The 23158-nt window shown below is 45.0% G+C and overlaps 1 protein-coding gene across 1 annotated transcript in view; it reads left to right on the forward strand.

Annotated features, from left to right (window-relative positions):
- The first annotated feature begins 10276 nt into the window (after positions 1-10276).
- KBTBD12 (kelch repeat and BTB domain containing 12) overlaps positions 10277-23158 on the forward strand; it is a 420487-nt gene continuing 407605 nt past the window's right edge. The window contains exon 1 of the mRNA XM_078662432.1: positions 10277-11454. Within this exon, the coding sequence (XP_078518558.1) occupies positions 10385-11454 (1070 nt within the window). The 5' untranslated portion in view covers positions 10277-10384. The remainder of the gene's footprint in view (positions 11455-23158) is intronic.

Raw genomic sequence — 23158 nt, forward strand, 5'->3', positions numbered from 1 at the left:
GCAGGGTGAACAGTGTGTGTGTGCAGGGTGAACAGTGTCAGTGTGCAGGGTGAACAGTGTGTCAGTGTGCAGGGTGAGCAGTGTGTGAGTGTGCAGGGTGAGCAGTGTGTGTGTGTAGGATGAACAGTGTGTGTGTGCAGGGTGAACAGTGTGTGTGTGCAGGGTGAACAGTGTCAGTGTGCAGGGTGAACAGTGTGTGAGTGTGCAGGGTGAACAGTGTGTGAGTGTGCAGGGTGAACAATTCCAATCCAAACCACATAATTCCACTACACACCACATGCTTACACTCCATAACACATGGCTAAAAGACATTGCCATTTACAATGCCTTTAGCTCTAACCCAAAAAAATCTGAGACCTATTGTATTTCCAATGCTTGTTTCATAGTGGGGCTAACTCCACTTCTGGGTTTACCTTGTATACCAGCACCCATTAACATTTAGTCCCCTGCAGTTTGGGCAAACTCCACTCCTTGTCTCACTCCTGCGGATCTCTCTCCTCCCTCAATACCCAACATGATTTACAAATTGGATATTTTAATAGCTCTTTCCAGCACACTATTGCCCACATGCATCAAGGTAAATTGCATTCGCAAACGGTGCGAATCGCAAAATTCGGCCGCTTGAGAATGCAATTTCCTTTTTTGGGATGCATCATGTTTTTTTATTTTTTCGCAATTTAAGGAATCGCAATTATGTTGTGATTTCTTAAATTGCGATTGCATTTAAGAAATCGCAATTTGTGATTTCTTAAATGCAATGCATGAATATTTTTTTCTTTTGCGAATTCGCAAATAGGAAGAGGTAAATTACCATGAAGTTGAACTTCATGGTAATTTGCTAAAACTTTAAAAAATGCACAAAAGTGCATTTTTGAAAGTTTCATTTTACACACACACATGCCCTTGGGACATGTGTGTGTGAAAAATGTTCTTAAAGTTAAATTTCAGGGGTGCAGGGGGGGTCCTTGGGACCCCCCCCTGCACCCTTGAAATAGCATTCTCATTTTTGCGATTCCTTAATTGCGAATCGCAAAATGAGAATGGCTTCCCATTCATTCCTATGGGCCTCTATGCCCATAGGAATCAATGGGAAGGGATTCCTTAATTGCGATTCGCAAATTGTGAATCGCAATTAAGGAAAATTAAGGAATCGCAAAAAATATTGCGATTTCTTAATGCATAGCATTTTGCGATTTCTTAATTGCGATTCCTTAATTATTGCAATTAAGAAATCGCAAAATGTAACAATGATGCATGTTGGGGGATGTGCGTGAAAAACTTGCTAAACATAAAAAAACTAGGACCTGCACACTTGCTCTGAGCGGGCACCTAAAGTAACCTTCATGTGCTCTGTCTCTCACACATCTTTCCTCCATCAAACTTTTAAGCGGTACCACTGAAGAATAGATAAGAGCACCACACTCGTCACTCACGCACAAGCCGGGGAGAGAGGAGCAGAGTAGGTGGATTTGTGGGGAGAGACCCTTGACAAAGGTCTGACTACAGGACTACCCCCCTGAGCTCCAGCCCCCATCGGGTTACGATTTCCTAGACTTTGTGTTGGACCGGAAGTGGCGAGTATTATACTGACAGTGCATGCGTTTGAGAAATGCATGCAACACACAATAGAATCTAACAAATAGCTGCGTCACTGGGGGAGGGATACATTTTTAAAATCACCCTGGGAAAAGCCCCCGACCTCTATAGGCCTGCGACAGTACGGCTGAAACATAGTGGTTGAGGAAGAGTCATAGGAAAATGAAATCCTAAAAAAACCAGGTAAGGCAGGGCGGGAGGGGTGAAGTCGACAGAAGACGGGATAGGGTAAATTAAATAAATAAATCCTATTCCATCGTCTTTTGACATTCTCCCCCCTGCCCCACCCTGCCCCGCCCGCCACACTACGCTTACCTGCAGGAGATGTGACTGCCTGTGTCAAACCTCTGGCAAACACAGCTGAGTCCATGCATTGTGGAGGGTGGCCAAGCCATGCTGCACACGGGCAAAGGCTGTGTGCAGATACATCGAAAAGGTTCCATTATAAGAAGCTTAATAAACAATTAAAGAATTACAAATGTGGTATCCAGCCATTTCCATTGAAGAACAGAGTACATGAGCACGAAAAACAAGTACTTCAACAGCAGAATTGCAGGAAATACATTTTTCTTCATCCAAGTTTCTATTCTAATGTTCAAGTTGCATTTATTTTTTTAGCTAAAAAAACTAAAAAAAAGTTTAATAAAAAAGTTTTATGAATACGTTTTCTATTTAGAACCAACTCTTATGGTTTAAAGAAACATTAAAAAAATGACGCTGCTTGTTTGGAATGGCAGGGAGTGTGAATGAGAGTCAGTGCAAGTCACATACATAAGAGCACTTTGTAATAGCGATTTCGCTATTTGGGGCTGCAAATTACTGAAAAATTAAACTGGTCGGTAATTTGCAAAAACTTTGAAAAATGCACTAAATTGCATTTTTCAAAGTTTCATGTTACACACACATGTCCTTGGGGCATGTGTGTGCGTAACATGGGTGCACAGTACAATTTCAAATTCGGTACTCGCAAATTACGCGTGTAATTCCCATTCATTCCTATGGGCCTGAACGGAAAGCCATTCCTTTATTGCGAGTCACAATTTGCGAGTCGCAATTAAGGAATGTTTAGGAATTGCACATTTTTTAGAGATTCTTACATGCATAGGCTTTTGCGAGTCCTTAATTGTGATTCCATAATAATCACAATTAAGGAATCGCAGACGCCTACCTTGATGCATGTGACAGTCAGGGATTAAGCATAAATAACAAGGCAATAGATGATGTTTTTGCATTGCACTGTGTGGTTGTATTGTGTAGGCTTTCTGGAGCTATTATATGTTGATTGCATACACCGTAAACTCACACTTTATAACAATGTATATGCTGCTAAATGCTTATGTAGTCAATGCAGATTATGGATGTATCGTATTGAACTGGCGGCCTTGAATCACTGATTATTAGAACTATGCACTTTAAAATTGCACCTTATAAAAATGAACATTGGTAAAAGCACAGGTAGCTACTTTTTGATGTTTATATATGTAAACGTTTTTTTGTTGTTTTTTAGCACAGGCCCGCTTGGGAATATTATTTAAATTATTTAAATTTATAAAAATTAACATTGGTAAAAGCTCAGGTAACTACTTTTTGATGTTTATATACGTAAAAGTTTTCTTGTTGTTTTATTAGCACAGGCCCGCTTTGGAATATTATTTAAACTGCTGGTAAGGATGTTGTGCCCTTTAAACAGGGATAGATTAGAAAGATCTGGCTTCCCATTACTCGGGTATTATGATAATATGATATATAATCCTTGCAAGGAAGTCAAAGAAGAAGTAATTATATTTAGTTGAATATGAATATAGATGGAATCCTATTCATTTTAGATAATTTAAAAATATTTTCTTTTAAAGCAAATGATTTGAATAATACACAAAAACAGTGAAGCCTGGGTTCTTACACATAACCTGTCTATTACTTTTTTTGTAGGAAACCCATATTACATCAGGTAGATTGCAGAATTTTACTATCTCTGAAACTTGCCTGGGATGTGGATAGTTCTTCTTTACCACTGCTGCTCATTGAGGTATAGCAATGTTTATCTCTGAGGGTCTGTAGGTTGAAATGCATAACTGGCAAGGTGGCAAAGAGGGCTACTAGGCCTGGGTGAATTGCTCAGTATCTTCAAATTATTGATTTTAATGAGCGTGTATAACCCCACACAGGAAAATCCTAATTCTATGAGAGATCTTCTGAAAGGATAGAAATAAGGTAAAAGTGTTAGAATTAAAATATGCTGTAGTGTTTTCTCCCACAATGAAGAAACAGGTTGATTTGCTATGGTATGTGACATCTCCAAGGCACCCCTTGAAAACACAAATAATAGAGGATAAAAAAATAAGTGGAAATTGAGATTATAGGTGCTTATGAAAAATACCTAAGAGCAAGAGAAGTTGAAACAACATCACCAGCAATATTATTATACTGCAACTTATTTAAATGATGAAACATACCTTCAAGGAACCAATGAGGAGAGTGAATACGCAGGGAGATTGTTGTCAAGAGAAATGCGACCAAAGAACTGCCTGTGCAACGCGTTCACCAATTTGCAAAAAAACAATTAAGAGCTACTATTAAAAATTAACTCAATGCATTCTCTGATAAAAATATTATTTTATCTTATTTTGCCTTATTTAAATGTTATATTAGTTTATAATATAAATTGGGAGAATCTAGAATTAATAGATTGGAAACAATAATCTATTCTGTAACTGTACTCTGGATGTATTAGCTGTAGCGATGCAATACCCATGTAATGATTGTGTAAATTATTAGTTAAGGACTATGGCACACCAAACTTTACTAACTTTTATGATCAAAATTAAAGACGCTTATTTTTAAGGAAATATCCTCATAATTTTATATTTTAAAGTTAACTAAATCACATATAAGGTATGCTATGAGGTGCTGCAATGTTTTTTAAAAGGGGAGAACAATTCTTTAAGAACCTCTGTTTCCCATACTTTAACATTGTTCCATGTTTAGAAGGTCTAATAATGAAGGGTCAGCCTCTTTTAGATAAATTGCCAATATCCAAATGGAAAACTAATAGTTTTTTAAAGTGTTATATTTAATGGTGAATCAAAAACCTGGGCAAAATAACAGCCACCTAGGACAGAATTCAAATTATGACTCATGGGGGATTATAATATGTGTAATCATATTTTGCTAGGTATTGCTACCCTGGAAGTATAAGTAATGATACAGATCTAACGAATAGTCAAATTATGAGATCCATGGGGCAGTGAAAAAAATGATCTCACATTTGTAAAGAAAATATGTTTTGACAAAATGTTCACGTAAGTGACATACTGAAGAACATATTATGACCTTAGATATGTGCAATGAAATCAATTAAATTTATGTATTCGTTTAAGCATGGCTAATTATCGTACAATGTAATTTAATGCAAAATGGTTAATCTATTGCTTACGTATGACTTTAGATAAATTTAGCCAAATTGCTTTGCTAATTGATAATTGTTATAAACATGTCTCCGATAAAATAGGAAATTGGTCTCCTATTATATATTTCTACTCAGGCTAGGCTAGTACTGGAATGGAGTTTATGGATACTGTGAAAACAAATGAAATACTATGGGGGTGACTATGATAGAGGACAGACTTAAGTCCGTACGTCATCATCCCGGGAGTCGGGATCGTTCTGCACATGCACTTACAATGCGACCGCCATTGTGGCAGTCGCATTGTGCATGTTTACCATTGTGGCAGATGCTGCTGGCTGCAGTACCCGCCACAATGGCAAAATGCATGTTGTGCATTTCCCTGCACTATGTGGCTGGCACCACGCAGTGCCTGCCACCTGGTGCAGGGAATTGTAGGGGGGCACCATAGGTTGCCCCAAGGGCACAATTCCCACGCCCCTGCTCAATGGGGGCCCACAACGGGCCCACAAAGTACACCAGGGAAGTGTTGTTGCTTGGTTTAGAGTATATGTGATTAGTAGTTTTCAAGAAATTATCATAATTAATAAAGTGTCAGAGAACTTGAAAGGGTTAAAAGGTAGAGATCACTCGACTGTTAGCGTGCGGACAGACCTCAAACTTGAAGTTTGCTGACTTGCGTGGATCAACATATAAAAATGAAAGCCCCCATTGGACAAAGACGTGTTTAGATACCATTATCCATTTAAAGACCCTGGTACCAAAGTTTTGTCTGCTAACCCACTAAAGTTGGTTCCACGAATAAAATATCCAGAAGAGGTACAGGCCATGTCCTACTGCCAACATGTGCTATGCATGTTTGTAGGCCATTGCATGAGAGATTGGTAGTCTGTGGCAGGTTAGCAAATGAACACTTTTGTGCCACCCTACCCTGACACTCCCCTGGTGTTACCTTGTTGATGGCTTTGCCTTAAACTCCTTATAGCAAAAGTAAGGCACACATACTCAGGTGCTGCCAAATTCAATGATATTGCACCAACGATATTAGCAAATGGAATCATGTTTGACACCTACTTTAATTTGCCCCCTTTTTTAAATGTGCCTGCAATTTAAGATTCCTGCAGTGGGCTCAACATGATAACAGCCCATTAACGATTATGCCGATTAGTTAACAAGCTCCAAAAATATTTACAAATGAACATTTCTTTTACTCCCCCCCCTGCCTCCACTGTAGGAGATTCACCTATTCTGCGTTGTTGCCCTGGATTATTCACCTGTTGCCGGACTCTGTACTTTTGCTGTCTGTAGAACTCTGTGCATTTTACCCCTGCTCACCAGTGATAAAGTGCTTGTGCGGCTCCTTTCTGCATGGTTAATCTGGGATACTGCTAATTGGCATATTAATTTACTAAGCCCCTAGTAAATGGTACAAAGTTCACCCAGGGCCTGTAAGTTAAATGTCACTAGTGGACTGCAGCACTAATTGTGTCATCCACTATAGGGACAGTGTGACTATAGGCCTACTCTGTGTAGCCTGGCTGTGAAGTTTGGAATTGCAGATTAGACCTGTCAAAATAACCCTGTTTGACATGCCTAAACCGTCCTTTTAAATATTCATAAGTCGCTCCTAAGTAGGCTATAGAGCTCATAATGAAGAGGGCATTGTATTTTAAAGTAGGACAAGTAAACAATTAATGCTAAATATGTCCTTGCAGGGACCAGCACCTCAAATTTCTCTGAAGTAAAACTGAGTGTTCTATTGGCAAACAGTGGGATGCAATATTAAACACTAATACTGTATCTCAAGAATGGGACTAGTTAGGAAAGTTATTAAAAATTTAGTTCACCGGGGTAGTCAGATTTTTACAGAAAAGTAACTTTTAGAAAGTCAACATTGCCCTGCCTGAAGTTCCTGGAAGCTAATCTTTATTTTTCCCTCTGACTTCTTCCAGGCATTAATTAGCATTTGAATAGCTCCCTTGATGAGGTGTGATCTAGCTCCCAGAGTTGAGACAATTGCCTTGGGTGTGAAGAGATGTTGTTGTGCCTTTGATAGGGTGGCCTGTGGGTTTGGCCCGGGAACTTGATTAACTTCAGGGAGGGCCCCCTGTCACAAGCAGATGTAGCTAACACCCAGGTTTGCTCACTTCCATTGTTCTCCAGACAGGCACGCTTCAATTACAGTGGGCCTTTCTTTGATATTACAATGATAAAGCTTGTTTGACAGGCCTGCTGGGTTTGCATATAATACTTCAGGCACACTTCAAAGGAGGGGAACATAATGCCAAAACAAATCTTGTATATCCACTGTCTGAAAACTCAGCTTTTGTTCTATCAGATTTCTGTCTCCAAGGTTATTGGAGGTACAGGGGCGCTAAAACTAAATTTTAGCATTAGATGAAGGGAGGAGGCTATGATCACCATAGTACACCTGCCAAACACACCCAGCCCTCTGAGCCTACGTTTTTCAGCATCTTTAAAATGCCCAAACTGGATAGGGTTAGACCTGGGAACATTTACTCCATTGGTTGGTGCATGACCAGGGGTTATTTCCCACCCCCTAGCTTGCCAAGGCATGAATGCCACATCTTCGGGCACCAAATTCAGAACACTTTAAGCCCTTTGAAAGATTAGAAGATGACTGATTCAGCTCTCTGAGACCTGAGAGGAGCCTAGAAACAGAGTCTGCTTTCCCGCTTGTACCTGGGACAAAGAAGAGGACTCTAACGGCCATCAGGCTGACCTCCTGTTAAACCTACAGGGAAACAAAAGGCTACAGGGTGCCTTTTCCTCCAACTGCCCTGCTGACCATTGAGGACGGAACCTGGACTGGGCTTTCCTGTTTGCCTCTGTCTGCCACCCTGTGAGTGTCTACGTGTCTCCCCTGAGGTCATGGCAGGCTTTAGAAGTGGATTCCTGTGGTGGATTGGTATTTAAAGGATTAAAATCAGAAAGAAAATCTTTGACCAGGATGAACCTAGAATGTGTATCTGACCGGCACTCCATCGCGGTCAGCATCATATTGCACCATGGTGCTTTTCTACAGGAACCATTGACTATCATTGGAACTTTGTATTCTTGGCCCTATGCCTACTTAAAACTTTCAAAATTAATATCTTCAGTTCCCTTTTATTGGATATTTGTCAATTTGGTGTCATTTTGTTTATTAAAATATAATCTTAATTTCTAACTTGTTTTGGGATTTTTATTGTTTTGCATTTTGACTTAATTATTGTTTTAGTACTAGAGAAATACTTTACACATTTCTTCTAAGTTAAGCCTGCCTTCTCTGTGCCATGGCAGCCAGGGAGTTAAGCTCAGGTTTATTCAACAACCAATGTCTTATATTCATTATTATAATGTACCCCTCCTTGATGAAAATGCAAAAAACTCTGTGTATCAAGAGTAAGCTGAACATGTTAAGGGTCTACAAAATGTTATCCAGATCTTGGGAAAGGCAGCAAAATGATTACCATATGAAAGCTATATAAAAACCTATCTTTGAATTTGCTCCCGTTTGATTGGTCTGCATAAAATTTGACATACCAAGAGAACAATAGACATGCTGAAGTTTGGATAATTTTATGCTGATTCATGAAGCAGTATCACAGCACAAACTGAGGTACACTACTAGTGAGCTGAACTTGCTAAATCTTTGTGATTTTTTGTGCAGATACCCCAAATGGTACTAATGTTTTGAGCAAATCAATATAGCTGTATAATACAATCGCAGTGCTTGCTCCAGTGTGATAATAGTTGAGTCAGGAAAGGTGTTTTTTGTCATCCTAATAACTTTTGCGCAGTTTGACAAATCTGCATGACACTTTCTAAAAAATTGCATTCACGTTTGGTCCTTCAGGAATGCTTTGCACTAATCCATTAAATAAGATTGAGAAGAAAGGAGGTCCCCCAAAAGTGCGATTTTCCATTTGAATTCCCTTTGCTCACTGATATAGAAAAAACCCCTGAACAGAACTACACCACACTTGGCACAAAGTCAGAACTTTACTCATTGTTTGAGCTTTTGTTGTTGTGGTGTAAATCCGTTCTGTTGTTTTTGAGAGATTTGGACCTGATCACGATGTCGGGCGGATGCAACATGTTTTGGTGATGATATGATAAATAACATTGATGAACTCACTGATGACATATGACATAATTGATGGCATCACTGAGGACATCACTTACAACACTATCCATGAAACTGCTATCCACATTACTCCTTAAAATCTCATATAATTTATACACAACTGGTCTTTATCAAGACAAATTTCAAAGAGATTCTTTAAATGAGTAATAAAAGGCTCCCTCACCAGTTCCTTTGATACCTTCCTTCTGTCTATTTGTATGTACACAAGCATCACCCCCATAATTTCCTCAATTTCTATGGGCAGTCTCTGTCTCCATGTACCATTCCTCAGAGTTCATACAGCGATTCATTGCCCTGACCCAGTTCACCACCCTTGGTGACCCTGGAGTACTGCAAGGTATTTGCAAATTCCCTCCTTGCATCCATCAATCTTAGAGCCAGCACTAAAGGGCAAGGCTAAATACATCTTATGTACAATTCAAAATCAAATTAAATGACATTTGTATAGCTCATCACTGTCACCCCTAGAGGTATCTGTATCTGGTCTCTGAGGGTGCGACGACTCATTCGAAGAGGCAGGTCTTGAGAGTCTGTCTGAAATCCTGCAGGGAGGCTGGTGTTCAGAGATAGAGGGGCAGGTCGTTCCAGGTCTTGGTGGCGATGTAGTAGGAGGAGCGTCCTCCATTGCGGCTGCAGCGGATGCGGGAGGTGTGCGCACAGGCTAGCATGTTAGGTTCTAGAGTGGTCAAGAGTTTTAAGTTATCTTTGAACTTTTTACCTAATATGCCTTTTAATTCTGAGGAATGTTCTTTGAGTTGTTTAATGTTAAATATTATGTTGTGATATTTACTTTTTTATGTAATGGTTGTACACAGTTATCATGACCTCAAATGAAATCCAATTGTGTAACATTTATTGTCATTGTGATTTAGACAGTGGTACATTGTATAGGTATTTTTCTGTGAAATCGGTTGTATTTAATTATATTTTTAAGAACAGTGAAACATTCAGGTATTCCCATGAAGTCATTTTGATATAGCAATTATCCAGTACAACAAAAGTTAATTATCTCACAAACAGATGAAGTCATTTCAGAACAGAAGTTTAGTGTTTAAAGATTCATCAGCAAAACTCAAAATGCCTCAATTAAGTCCTATATTCAAATGATCTGCTTTCTCTTCCAGATTGCTTGGAAATCTGCATCACGCCTTGAATGATCAAACATGCAAATAGCCCTTCAAAAACTCAACTCGTTTTGATGAAAATTTAAAAATAGATACATTTGCAGCTTCGCCATGGAATGCCACAGAGATGAGAAGAGAAGGCAGCAGCATGGCTCAAAGGTGCTGGACCAAATATCGAAGATGAGAGAGTCCGCAGCGCTTATTGACGTGGAGCTGGTAACTGAGGGCCAGAGGTTCCCATGCCACCGGCTGATTCTAGCTTCATTCAGTCCCTATTTCAGAGCCATGTTTACTTGTGGCTTGTTGGAGTGCACCCAGAAGGAAGTTGTATTGCACGATGTAACCGCGGAGAGTGCGGCGGCCATCTTGAACTACATGTACAGTGCCGAGCTTCATATCACCAACACGAATGTTCAGAACGTAGCCACTGCTGCATTCGTCATGCAGATGGAAGACATTTTTAGCGTATGTCAAGCGTACATGACAGACCACATGGACGCTTCCAACTGTGTGGGGGTCTACTATTTTGCAAAGGGCATTGGGGCAGAAGACTTATGTGATCAAGCCAAGAAATATTTGTACCAGCACTTTGCCGAAGTCAGTTTGCATGATGAGCTGTTGGAAATTGAAGTTGAGCAGCTTCTGAGTCTGATCACCTCCGACGACCTGAATGTATCTAGGGAAGAAAATATTTTGGACCTGGTTCTTCGTTGGGTGAACCATGACCGAAGCGTCAGAGCCGAGCACCTGCCCGAACTCCTGAAACAAGTGAGGTTGATGCTTGTAAACCCTTCCTTTCTCCGGGAAGCCCGGAAGAGGAACACAGCACTGCTATATGACTCGGAATGCTACAATATGATTGAGAGTGCCTTGGAGAACATCTCCAAGTCCAAGCAACACTCTCTCAGTCTTCGCTATGGCATGGAGACCACCAGCCTTCTGCTGTGCATTGGCAACAACTCGCTGGGAATTCGGTCAAAACATGGCAGCTATGGAGATGCTAGCTTTTGTTACGCCCCGTTGACGCAGAAGACTTACTTCATCCATTCTCCAAAGTATGGGGAGGTCTTGGGCTTTGTGTGTGCCGGCGTAGTCACGGAGAACAATGAAATCATTGTCGCTGGAGAGGCAAGTGCAGTTAAACTCTCAAGACAAAAGAACAAGAGTGTTGAGATATGTAGGTGTGTACCCCAATCAATACTGCCTAAAATCCAGTAATAGTTGTTTGTAATGGAAAAGGTCTATAGAAGTTAACATGCTTCTTCATGTTTGTTCTCTCTAATTGGGGATCTGAGACATGGCGCTGCCAAAGAACTGCTCCGTATTTTAGTTCTTAAGTTAAAAAGCTCATGATTTTCTTAAGGTTTACATTTGTATCAGTCACCTTGTCAATCGTCTTTCAACTCAATTTATATTTATGTGGTCACCAAAAAGCATTGTATCATACTAGTGGCTCGTTAACATTGAGGATGATTCTAGGAGCATCATCAGGATAATGAAGGCTGCTTCTTGATAATGAGGCCGTCATGATACAATGTCACATTACACTTTTTAGAAGAGTGTCCCTATATCATTGGAGGAAGTTCCAAATTCTTTCCTATCATTTGCAAACATAGTGTCTTTGCTTTAGGGTCTCCTTATTGCACATCAAGTCTGTCTTCTTCTACCAGTTTCTTAAAAAATCATACCTTTGAGATTCTCATGTCACCTGAAACCTACCTCTGCTCTGAGTTTTACTACACTACGTCACCATGAAATATCCCAATATAGGATTAGCCCAGTGCCATCCAGGCCAAGCTAGAAAGGGGCACAGTGTTTTGCCATTTCCACAGCAACGTCTTTAAGCATAGGATTAAATAGTGTCATCCATACGAGCTGTAAATTGCCAAATGTCTTTTACCACTCTAGGCACAGTATTACAGCTTTGGATTGGTATAATGCCATTCAAGCAAACTTGGAATGAATAAAAGCAACCCCTGACACATTTAGCTGTCATTACAGCTCTTCAGAGAGGCTTAGCTTTGTCCAGGCACAAAGGAGCACCCAGTATAAGTCAAAACAGTGCCCTTTCATGCTTAGAGTGCCACAAAAATGGCAAAAGCCTTTGTCCCTTTGTAGCTCAGTGTGGATGGCACTGTGCTAAACCTATGCTTAGAACCTTTGCTAGAAAAACATACATTTGAAGTGAGGAGATTCGCTGGTGTTGGGTGCTCTATATAGGAGCTGCTCTCCACCTAAACTTGGGAATGACTGATTGTTCTCTGCTTCCTTTTGTATATATATATATATATATATATATATATCTTCCAACAAACCTCCAAGCTTTTAGAAGCGCTACTCCACAAGGATTGGGTTCAACAGAGCCTTTATTTATGAAGCAGTTATGTGGCCGAATCAATTCAAGTCCCTGACGCGTTTCGGCAGAAAACGGACCCCACCAGAGGGGAAGAATCGGGACTTCCACTCCCAGCATGCTGCTCACCAGAGAGCGGGTGCTTAAGGGTAATAAATGTGGCAGCCAAACACCGTACTTCCGATGGGCCCCGCCCTATGATTAAGGTGTCTGTGACACCGAAACGCGTCAGGGACTTGAATTGATTCGGCCACATAACTGCTTCATAAATAAAGGCTCTGTTGAACCCAATCCTTGTGGAGTAGCGCTTCTAAAAGCTTGGAGGTTTGTTGGAAGACATTGGACACGGCTGCTTCACCCGTGAGAAGTGCACCGCCTCACCAACGAAGGAGGTCTGTGAGACTGCAAACTCGTTGCAGTTGTTTTCCAGCGCAAGGGATTTTGAATTGAGGGAGCAGTTATGAGGATCGAAAGCCCACTGGAGGGCAGTGAAAATCAATGACAATGGGCAGTTTTTCAAAATTTTCGGCAGAAAACGGACCCCACCAGAGGGGAAGAATCGGGACTTCCACTCCCAGCATGCTGCTCACCAGAGAGCGGGTGCTTAAGGGTAATAAATGTGGCAGCCAAACACCGTACTTCCGATGTGCCCAGCCCTATGATTAAGGTGTCTGTGACACCGAAACGCGTCAGGGACTTGAATTGATTCGGCCACATAACTGCTTCATAAATAAAGGCTCTGTTGAACCCAATCCTTGTGGAGTAGCGCTTCTAAAAGCTTGGAGGTTTGTTGGAAGATATATATATATATATATATATATATGCAGTTCCACTTCCTTCGCAGTTACCGGGACACCAAAACAGCGGTGCAATCCAGGGGCAAAGGTTACCCTGAAGACATTCAGGCTCACAACACGTAGTCAGCGCGACTACGCAAATGCACTCTCCCTGACAGAAAAGATTACTCCCAATCCTTCTTGTGCGTTTTCAAAGTTTGTTTAATCCATCATGTGCAGCATCGTGACTGTAAACAACAAAAACAACCCAACGCGTTTCGGCGAACCTTCGCCTTGGTCACGGGTAATTACATTGTCTTTTTTTTTTTTTGGTTTTTTTTTTTTTGTTCAAAAACCTTTATTTGAGCAAGCATAGAAAATACAAGAATGGGCCTACAACCTCACGGGCTGGCCGCTAATAACAAGGCACAAGGCAGGAATCAGAAGTGTACACCCGTAGTCAGGCACAAATCCAGCACAAAGCATTACTCCCAACATGTCACAGAGCATATTGAATTTTATTTATACAAAAAGAAAAACAAACACTAGAAAGGCGAATGCACGGTAAGCAAGGTCAGCCCACAGGACGGAGGGGATGGTCTACAATCAGGAGAACCCACCAAGAGCTCTTAGGCTCCAAAAAGGTCGGGGGTGGGGGGAGCAGCGGGGAGAGTCGGAAGTTCAAAGAAAAAAATCCCAGTATGAAAGGGTTCCGGGAACGCTCGCCTAGGGAGAAAGGACAACATCAGTAGTGCCAACCAGGGGAGGTGTACAGATATCCCCACGATATTCATTCCACTGGCCCCAAATCTTCGTCCACGCCCTGGGTCTGCCCCTGGCCACATAAACAGTCTTCTCCCGAAACATGGACCAGTCCATGTTGTCCTCCCATTTCGAGACCTCAGGGGGCCTGGATGCGCCCCAGAGCTGCGCAATATCACGTTTCGCAACCATGTAACCCAAAGTAGCCCACCTGGTCTGGGCCACAGAGTAGTCAGTGGGCTCCCACACATTCAGCAGACATCGTCGAGGCTCCGGCCGCAGGGCAACACCAGTCACGGTAGCCATCACCTCAAGCACAGCAGTCCAGTAAGCCACCACAACCGGGCACTCCCAAAGAATGTGTAAAAAGGTAGCACTCAACCCACAACCACGCTTACAGAACCCATCCAAGGAAAAGCCCATCGTTACCAGACGCGGACCAGTGACATACACGCGATGAAGGATTTTAAGTTGAACCAAACGGAGACGGGCAGGAATGGCAACCTCCTTGGGAGAAGAGAGTGCCGACTGCCAATCCTCGTCGTCCAGTTCCAAACCATCGCCGACCCAAGCCTCCCGAAGTCGGACCAATAAATCCGCCCGATTATTAATCAGCTTCTTATAGATCAGGGAAATAGTGCTATCGGGCAGGTGCCCATCAAGGACACGATCTTCGAGGGGGGAAGACTCGGGCAGAGCCTCATCAGGAGTCAAGACTGAGGCGAGGGCGTGTCGAACCTGCAGATAACGAAAAAATTCCCTACCATCCAAACCATATTCCTCCTGGAGGGCCTGGAACGACTTAACACTACCTTTCGAACATACATCCCCCACCTTACTTATACCAATCATATCCCATCGGTCGAAGCCCTTAGTAGACCAGAGACCCCCCAAACGTTCTGAGGCATAAAGCGGCGTCGCCAGCGTCATTCGATCCTCCCATCCCAAACTCACATTCGCGGCCCGCCACACAGTCACTGCACTCCTGGACGGGCCCACAAGATGGCGCCCGGCTGAACGGGAATAAAGCGCTGTATTGAAGTCCCCACCCGGCAGCTGGAGTCTATCCATCTCGAATGCAGGATTTCGACCCGGTGAAAACATCACGTGATTAATAGCAGACAGCTGGGATGCCCAATAATATCGCTTGATATCGGGGAGCGCCATGCCCCCGTCATACCAAGGGATGGTAAGCTTCGCGAGGGCAATACGTGGACGCCCGTCCCAAATCAATTGCCTTTGAAGACTCTCGATCTCACGGAAATAGGTCTTGGGGATAGCGTCATAGGAGTTCTGGAGCGCGTAGAGGAACCGCGGCAAGGACATCATTTTGAACAGGGCCGCCCGGCCCAGAGGAGACAAAGGAAGCTTACGCCAGCGGGCCACGTCCAGTCGCAATCGAAGCAACGGGGGGAGGAGATTACGCTCAAATCGGAGCGAAGAGTCCAACGTAATAAAAATCCCTAAATATTTGAAACCAGACTGGACCACCTGGATAGGAAGTCTGCTAGGCAATGGGGATAAAACACCCGAGAGAACATACACGCAGGACTTGGCCCAGTTAATAACGAGGCCCGAGTTGGCACCAAAGGAAGTGAGAACGTCAAATAAAACCGTCAGAGATTTACGCGGGGAGGTGAGATATAAAAGAATGTCATCCGCGTAAAGCGAAACGCGGTCCTCAAAGTCCGGAGACCAGCGAATCCCTTTGAGCGAAGGCTCCCACCGAAGCCAAGCCGCCAAAGGTTCCAAGGCGAGTGCGAAAAGCAACGGGGACAAGGGGCATCCCTGACGGGTACCCCTACCAAGGGTGAAAGGGGCCGAAACTCTACCATTTACCCCTACTTGTGCCTGAGGTTCCGCGTATAATAACTTGATCCAACCAATAAACTCCGGCCCGAAACCAAATTTCTCGAGAGCCGCCCAAAGATAAGGCCACTCCACAGTGTCAAAAGCCATTGAGGCATCCAACGATGCCAAAATGGCCGGCTCCGTCAGAAGCCCCGCCCTCGCAATCGCGCCGTGGAGACGACGTAGGTTCAGAGCCGTGTTGCGATGCGGGATAAAACCGGATTGATCTGGATGGACCAAGCCACTAATGACCGTCAGGAGGCGGGACGCCAGGAGTTTCGCCAACACCTTGGGTTCAACATTTAGCAGGGATATGGGCCTATAGGAGGAACAAAGGTCTCGCGGTTTACCATCCTTGGGGATAACAACTATCGTGGCCAATCGCTGATCATAAGGGAGAATACCCCGTTCCCGGGACTCCAAAAACATGGCGCGAAGATATGGCGCCACTCTGTCGGGACGTAACTTGTACAGTTCAATTGGCAACCCGTTCGGGCCCAATGCTTTGCCCGAACGGAGTGAACGGATGGCAGTGGTTATCTCATCAACCGTAAAGGGGGAGTCCAACGCTACACGATCCAAGTCTGAGACACTGGGCAGAGCTATATCACGCAATAGAAGACGAGAGTCAGCCACATCTCTCACAGACACAGGGGTATACACCACACGGAAGTACTCAGCAAAACGGTCAACTATTCCAATCGGGTCCGTCACACTCACACCACACGCAGACTGAATCACGGGTACCACACGATTAGCTCTCTCCTTCTTATCCAGCCATGCCAGCAATTTACCCGCTTTGTCACCCACATCATACAAACGACCCTGTTGCTCCCGAAACATCAATTTAGCAGCATCTGTGACCACGGATTTATAGGCAAATTGTTTCAGGCCCAGGGCGTGGAGTTTCGCAGGCGTGACACCAGATTCCAAAGCCTCCTCCAATGCAGAAATCTCTCCCTCAAGGGCCACCACCTCCATATTCCTCGCCCGCTTAGATTCAACAATAAGGGAGAGGGCCTGCCCACGAATCACCGTCTTAAAGGCCTCCCACAGGGACACAGCTGAGGAAACCGACCCCTCGTTATCCAGAAAATACGCGTCCAAAGACTTAAGCAAAAGGCTGCGGGTCTCGGGGGAGGTAAGGTACCACGGATTGATGGGAGCCACTCTGCCCACCGCCTCCACTCCAACCTCAAAACGAAGCCAGAGCGGAGAGTGGTCAGAAATACCCCTGGGTAGGTGTACAATCTCACGCACCGCTGGTGACTGAGCCGCAGGCATCAGGAAATAATCCAACCTAGACAGACTCCCATGGGCCCCAGAATGAAAGGTGTATTGAAGCTGAGTAGGATGCAAAAGCCTCCAGCAATCCACCAAACCAAAGGTATCCAAAAACCCACCCAACCACCGTTGGGCCGCAGGAGTATCCCTAGGGGGGTGGCGATCGTGGAGACCGGAGAACACCGAATTAAAATCACCAGCCAAAAAGAGAGTACTATCAGGGAGGTCCAACAAAACGCGGCCCAAATCTGAAAAGGTAGAGGTCTGCAGACCGGGGGGTACATAAACAGTAAACAAGGAGATGGCACGACCCTCATAGCGACCCACAAGGACAGCATATCGCCCCCGATCATCATGAATCACATCATCAATAGCTAGGGGGAGGGAAGCTCGAACAAGGATACCCACACCCCTAGAGCCCGATGTGAACCCCGAATGTGCTACGAGGCGATAGCCCCACCTATTCATTGCATGACAAACATTGCCTACCAAATGAGTCTCCTGCAGGAAAACAATATCAGGAGATAAACGTCGTATACATTTCAACACAACACTCCGTTTGATACGATCTCCCAGACCGTTAACGTTCCCCGAAACAAATCTCAACCCGCTACCCCCCATCCCACCCAACAAAGCCAAAACCCCCCACCAATGAGCATGACACCAGAAACATCATCAAATACAGGATAAAGTCGCCTTGAAAACAAAACACACAAGCAACGAACTTCCCAACCACCCACCCCCCAAATAACAAGAACACGCCCCCCACCCTGCACCCCTGCAAAAAGCTAAAAAGCCTCCCCAACCTGCAGTGTGCCTGTCGCCCAAGAACCCCTATTCTACACAAAGACCCCGGAGGAGGAAAGGCTCCGTTCCACCCGCCACCCCGATCAAGACCAGTGACGAGAAAAGAATATACATCAAATCAGATAAGCGGTAGAGGAACAAAGGCACATACTCCTGGAAGAGTTACTCAAAACAAGTCACCCGGCATAGAGGAAATGTTCAGCTCTCTACACCACCTTCAGCACCGCCCGGGTGGGCATCGGACTCAGTCTCAGGAGGTCGGCCAGGCAAGGAGTCCAGCCAGTCATTCACAGCATCCGGTCGATCAAAGAAGAAAGTCCGATCATTATACACAACCCGCAGCCTGGTCGGAAAGAGCATAGCGTAGCGCATCCCCATGTCTCTAAGACGCTTCTTGGCACCACAAAATCCCATCCGCTGCTTCTGGACCTGTTGGGAAAAGTCCGGATAAAAGTTCACCGTGGCATTCTCAAAGGCCACCGGTCCCTTCACACGTGAAGCTTGCAGGATAGCGTCCCGATCTCTATAGTGGAAAAGCTTGGCAACAATAGGTCTCGGCGGGGCGCCCGGCTTACCCTGGCCCCCCGGAACACGATGTGCACGCTCCACCGTGAAGAATTTACTAAGGCCAGACGGAGAAAGGTGGTTCTGGATCAGGTCTTCAACCAGGAGATCAACCGAGTGGGGTTCTGGGTTCTCCGGGACCCCAACCACGCGAACATTACAGCGCCGTGCCCTGTTCTCAAAATCCTCCAAGCGCCGGGTCATGAAATCGTTCACCCTACGGAGATTGCCAATCTCCGTCTGTACCTCAGAGACGTCCGCCGTGAGGCTGGAAGATTTGATATCCAACGACTTCACCTTTTCGTTCGTTTTGGAGAGATCAGCACGAATTAGATTCAAATCGATCGCCACGGTGTCAATTTTGTGGGTCAAGGTTTCGTATTGTTGGCCTATAGACTCCCTCATGCCAGAAATGGTGCCCATGATGTCCTGCAAGGAAGGCTCCGTCGACGCATCCACGACGTGGTCAGATGCACTGGGACCGGGCAGGGCAGCTCCGGGGGACCCCTTAGAATGGGTATAACGGTCCATAACGTTGGATTGGACCGGACCCCCGCGCAGAGGTGTCTTCGTCTTGCGCGTCTCCCGGTCCCCTCTGCCCGCCATTTTGGAGATGCGTCACAGGGAGATTCACCAGGGTCAACGGACCGGGCACCAGAAATGGAGGCCTCGGGACCAAAGGACCGTAACAAGAGTATCACCAGGATAGGGGCAGCCAAGTAGGAGAACAGTCCAGCCAAAGGCCCGACAGCCGACGCGTATCCTGGAACCAGCTCTGGCCCGACCCTCTCGCCGATGTCCCAGTCAGAGGCAGAATCGAAACCGAAACTTAAGAAGGGGACCCACAAGTCCAATCCCCGTGCCGTTGTTGTTCAACTCCAAGACGGCCATCGAACCTCACCCAGTCCCGGGCGTACCTCAAGGGTGGAGCCCAAAAGTTCAATTCACCATAACTCAGGCACCCGGGGTCAAAATAAAGTTCTGAAAGGACCAGGGAGATCCGTCCAACGTCCTCTATACAAATCCTCGCGAAAAATCAGGATTCATGCAGGATATTATGCCGGGAACGGCGGGGGTCCGGGGAGCGCTGTGCTCACGCGGCCATCTCGGATGCCCGCCAAGCTCCTCCTCCCGGTAATTACATTGTCAGTATTCAAAACATTAAATAAAGTTCACACGTGATATGTGCTCAAAATAAACAAAGGACTTTCAACCCCTATTTCGCGGCCATCTTAGAGTGGAGTAAATAACATGTAACTGATGGATCCTACATCTTAGTATAAATCAAAATCAATGGAGACAATCCTGTCAACTATTTCAGGCATGGCATATTGTACATAAATAAAAATTCAATTAGCAAAGTATAATTTGCACATGTAAATGTCACTTTTATAGCTACCTAATTCTAGGATCAAACGTTATGATATTCCTGAAGGTATTTAACATTTGCAATGCGTGTCCCCACTCGGAAAGAATATATAGTGCTGACCTGGGAGAAGATATGGTGGCATAATATAACGTAAATTATTGTCATTAGTGGACACAATTCGGCAAATACATGATCCCAAGTGAGATTTAACTTGTTATAATGGCTAAGGCGGTTTAAGTACATCAGTAGAGTTGCATAAAATGGAATCTTACTTGGGATCATGTATTTGATTTATACTAAGATGTAGGATCCATCAGTTACATGTTATTTACTCCACTCTAAGATGGCCGCGAAATAGGGGTTGAAAGTCCTTTGTTTATTTTGAGCACATATCACGTGTGAACTTTATTTAATGTTTTGAATACTGACAATGTAATTACCCGTGACCAAGGCGAAGGTTCGCCGAAACGCGTTGGGTTGTTTTCGTTGTTTACAGTCACGATGCTGCACATGATGGATTAAACAAACTTTGAAAACGCACAAGAAGGATTGGGAGTAATCTTTTCTGTCAGGGAGAGTGCATTTGCGTAGTCGCGCTGACTACGTGTTGTGAGCCTGAATATATATATATATAGATATATATATATATATCTATATATATATATTTATAGTTAGGACCTAGTTTCCATAGGAAATCCTCAACATTCTATTTGGATTAACTTTGGCCCTGGTGGATGAATCTTTGCGAATTTCTCCAAGAAGATGGCTCGGTCCGCTGCGCTCCTTCCCGGAAAGTTTGGGGGGGATTGGTGAAGTGGGGGCTGGGATAAAAGGGGGGTCCCAAAACGTGTTTTCTCCATGTTATTTTCCATAGGACGTTTAGACACAGCTACAGGTCGAACGGCTGAATGGGTTTATAAGAAATTTGGCAAAACTGTAGAGTCCGGCTCGCAGATTACGCTTTTTTTGGAATGGTGTAAATCCGTTCAGTAGTTGCTGAGAAAATTAAAGTTAAAGTCAATTATATATCTGTAAGCGCGCACGGGTGCGCGCACTCAAGCGGCTGCGCGCGAGCGGAATTTTTTTTTTGCTGCGTGACTTGTGTTAACGTTTGATTCGAAGGAAACCAGGAAGTGTTGACTGCCATTTTGTCACTGCGAGTAAATATATTGTTCATTTGAAAGCGTTGGAACATGGAAAGGGGAGAAGGTAGAGATTGTTTTGCTGCGTAGGTTTTCTCAGGGTGTGCAGTAAGGTCCTTAAAGGCGAAAATATATATATTTTTTTGGGAAAAAAGTTGCGGGGTGCGCGCACTCGGGCGCGCACACTTATTTAGAAGAGTGTGAAAATGGAGATAAATCAGAAGTTTGAGTGCTTTGATATAAGGTGGCTCTGAAAAGAGCCCTTGTGTTAATTGAGTTTTTTCTGCATTTATAAGTAAGTAGCGATGCAGAGCCGGATGTTGCAGAGGAAGATTCTGTTTCTGTCTTCCTTCTTACTTAGTTATGGTTTTTTCACTCTCACTGCAGGCTTTTAGTCTGTGGATGGAAATCCATGAACCTAGACTCACCTATGAAAATCATACTATTGATGCTTGACTGAGGCCAAGGAGATCAGAGTGCATGTGTGTGTAAGGTGATGTACCTCTGGGGAGATGATGTTACGTTTAAACTTAGCCCCTGAGTGCTTAGTTCGGTTCTGTTCTCTCACTGTTGTTGATTTAGAGCCCCAAATACAAAGGCTTGTTGTTGCTTGTGAATCCCCAAGTGTATATTTGCTCATACTGATCCATAACGCCCCGGCGTATCCATGTCGTAGGCTGCACGAGTGGGCGAAACTCAGCTGGCCGAGCAAGACTTGGGGAGGGGGCAGGAGCCAAGAGGAAACAAGGAGGGGTTTTCATCATTTGGGACAAAAAATATTTCTAAACCAATGAAAAGTTTTATTAACAAGTCACATGACCTGTTATGCTTACGTTACGCGCTCCGCGCCGCGCCCCGGATTGCTTCCGGGAAGCTGCGCTTCGCGCCTCGCGCACCGGAGCACTTCCGGGTGCGCTAACGCGGCGTGTCATATGACGCATTATGCAACAACGCGATACGTCGTTGGGGCTCCACCGGAACTGATTGAATTGGTAGTCTACAGTGTTTCTGGAAGTTTCAGACTGAAGCTGGCGTCAGCATGAGAGCACCCCGTGGCTACGTCGTGGCCATTCTGCGAGCAATCATGGCAGAAGCTCCCCACCGGAACTCTGCGGGAGTCGGGGGCCCCGGTGACTCTTGTAGAATCTTCAAGGCTGATGGGACGCTTTTGGGAATGGGGCCCATGCCGTAGCAGTCAAGCGTCCGAGTTCCAGGGTTGTCCAGAGCCATCCTTGCAGGCCAGGCCCAAGTCTGTGGAGCCGACCGCCATTTCCTGAGCTCCGTGGCAGCCGCCTGTCGCTGTACCGCAAGAGTGGGTGTAATTCAGCCGGATGGCGGGTGAGACGCTGTATAGCAAGAGCAGGCGTAATTCAGCTGGCCGAGCGAGGCACTGTGCCACAGGAGCGGGCGCAACTCAGCTTGTCGAGTGAAGCGCTGGGGTGTAGCTGAGAAACCTCCACCTGGGGAGGTGGGGGAGGCTCGTTCGAGCCGCCTCTCCCTTCCAGTGCACCCCACGCCGTCTCCTGGCGCAGGTAGATGTGATGGTTGGACCAGGGCACCGCAGGACGTGTCTTCAGGTCAAACGGATTGTGGGACAAGGTCCAGAATGGAAGAGTCACCAAAAGGCTAAAAGTTCCGCCGGACCCCGGGAGCCGGCCGCCTATGTCGAGTGAAGTGCTGGGGTGCAGCTGAGAAACCTCCACCTGGAGAGGTGGGGGAGGCTCGTTCGCGCCGCCTCTCCCTTCCAGTGCACCCCACGCCGTCTCCTGGCGCAGGTATATGTGATGGTTGGACCAGGGCACCGCAGGACGTGTCTTTAGGTGTGTAGCTGAGAAACCTCCACCTGGGGAGGTGGGGGAGGCTCGTTCGCGCCGCCTCTCCCTTCCAGTGCACCCCACGCCGTCTCCTGGCGCAGGTATATGTGATGGTTGGACCAGGGCACCGCAGGACGTGTCTTTAGGTCAAACCCTCAACTAT

The sequence above is a fragment of the Lissotriton helveticus genome, chromosome 9, assembly GCF_964261635.1.
Source record: "Lissotriton helveticus chromosome 9, aLisHel1.1, whole genome shotgun sequence".
Lineage (NCBI taxonomy): Eukaryota > Metazoa > Chordata > Amphibia > Caudata > Salamandridae > Lissotriton > Lissotriton helveticus.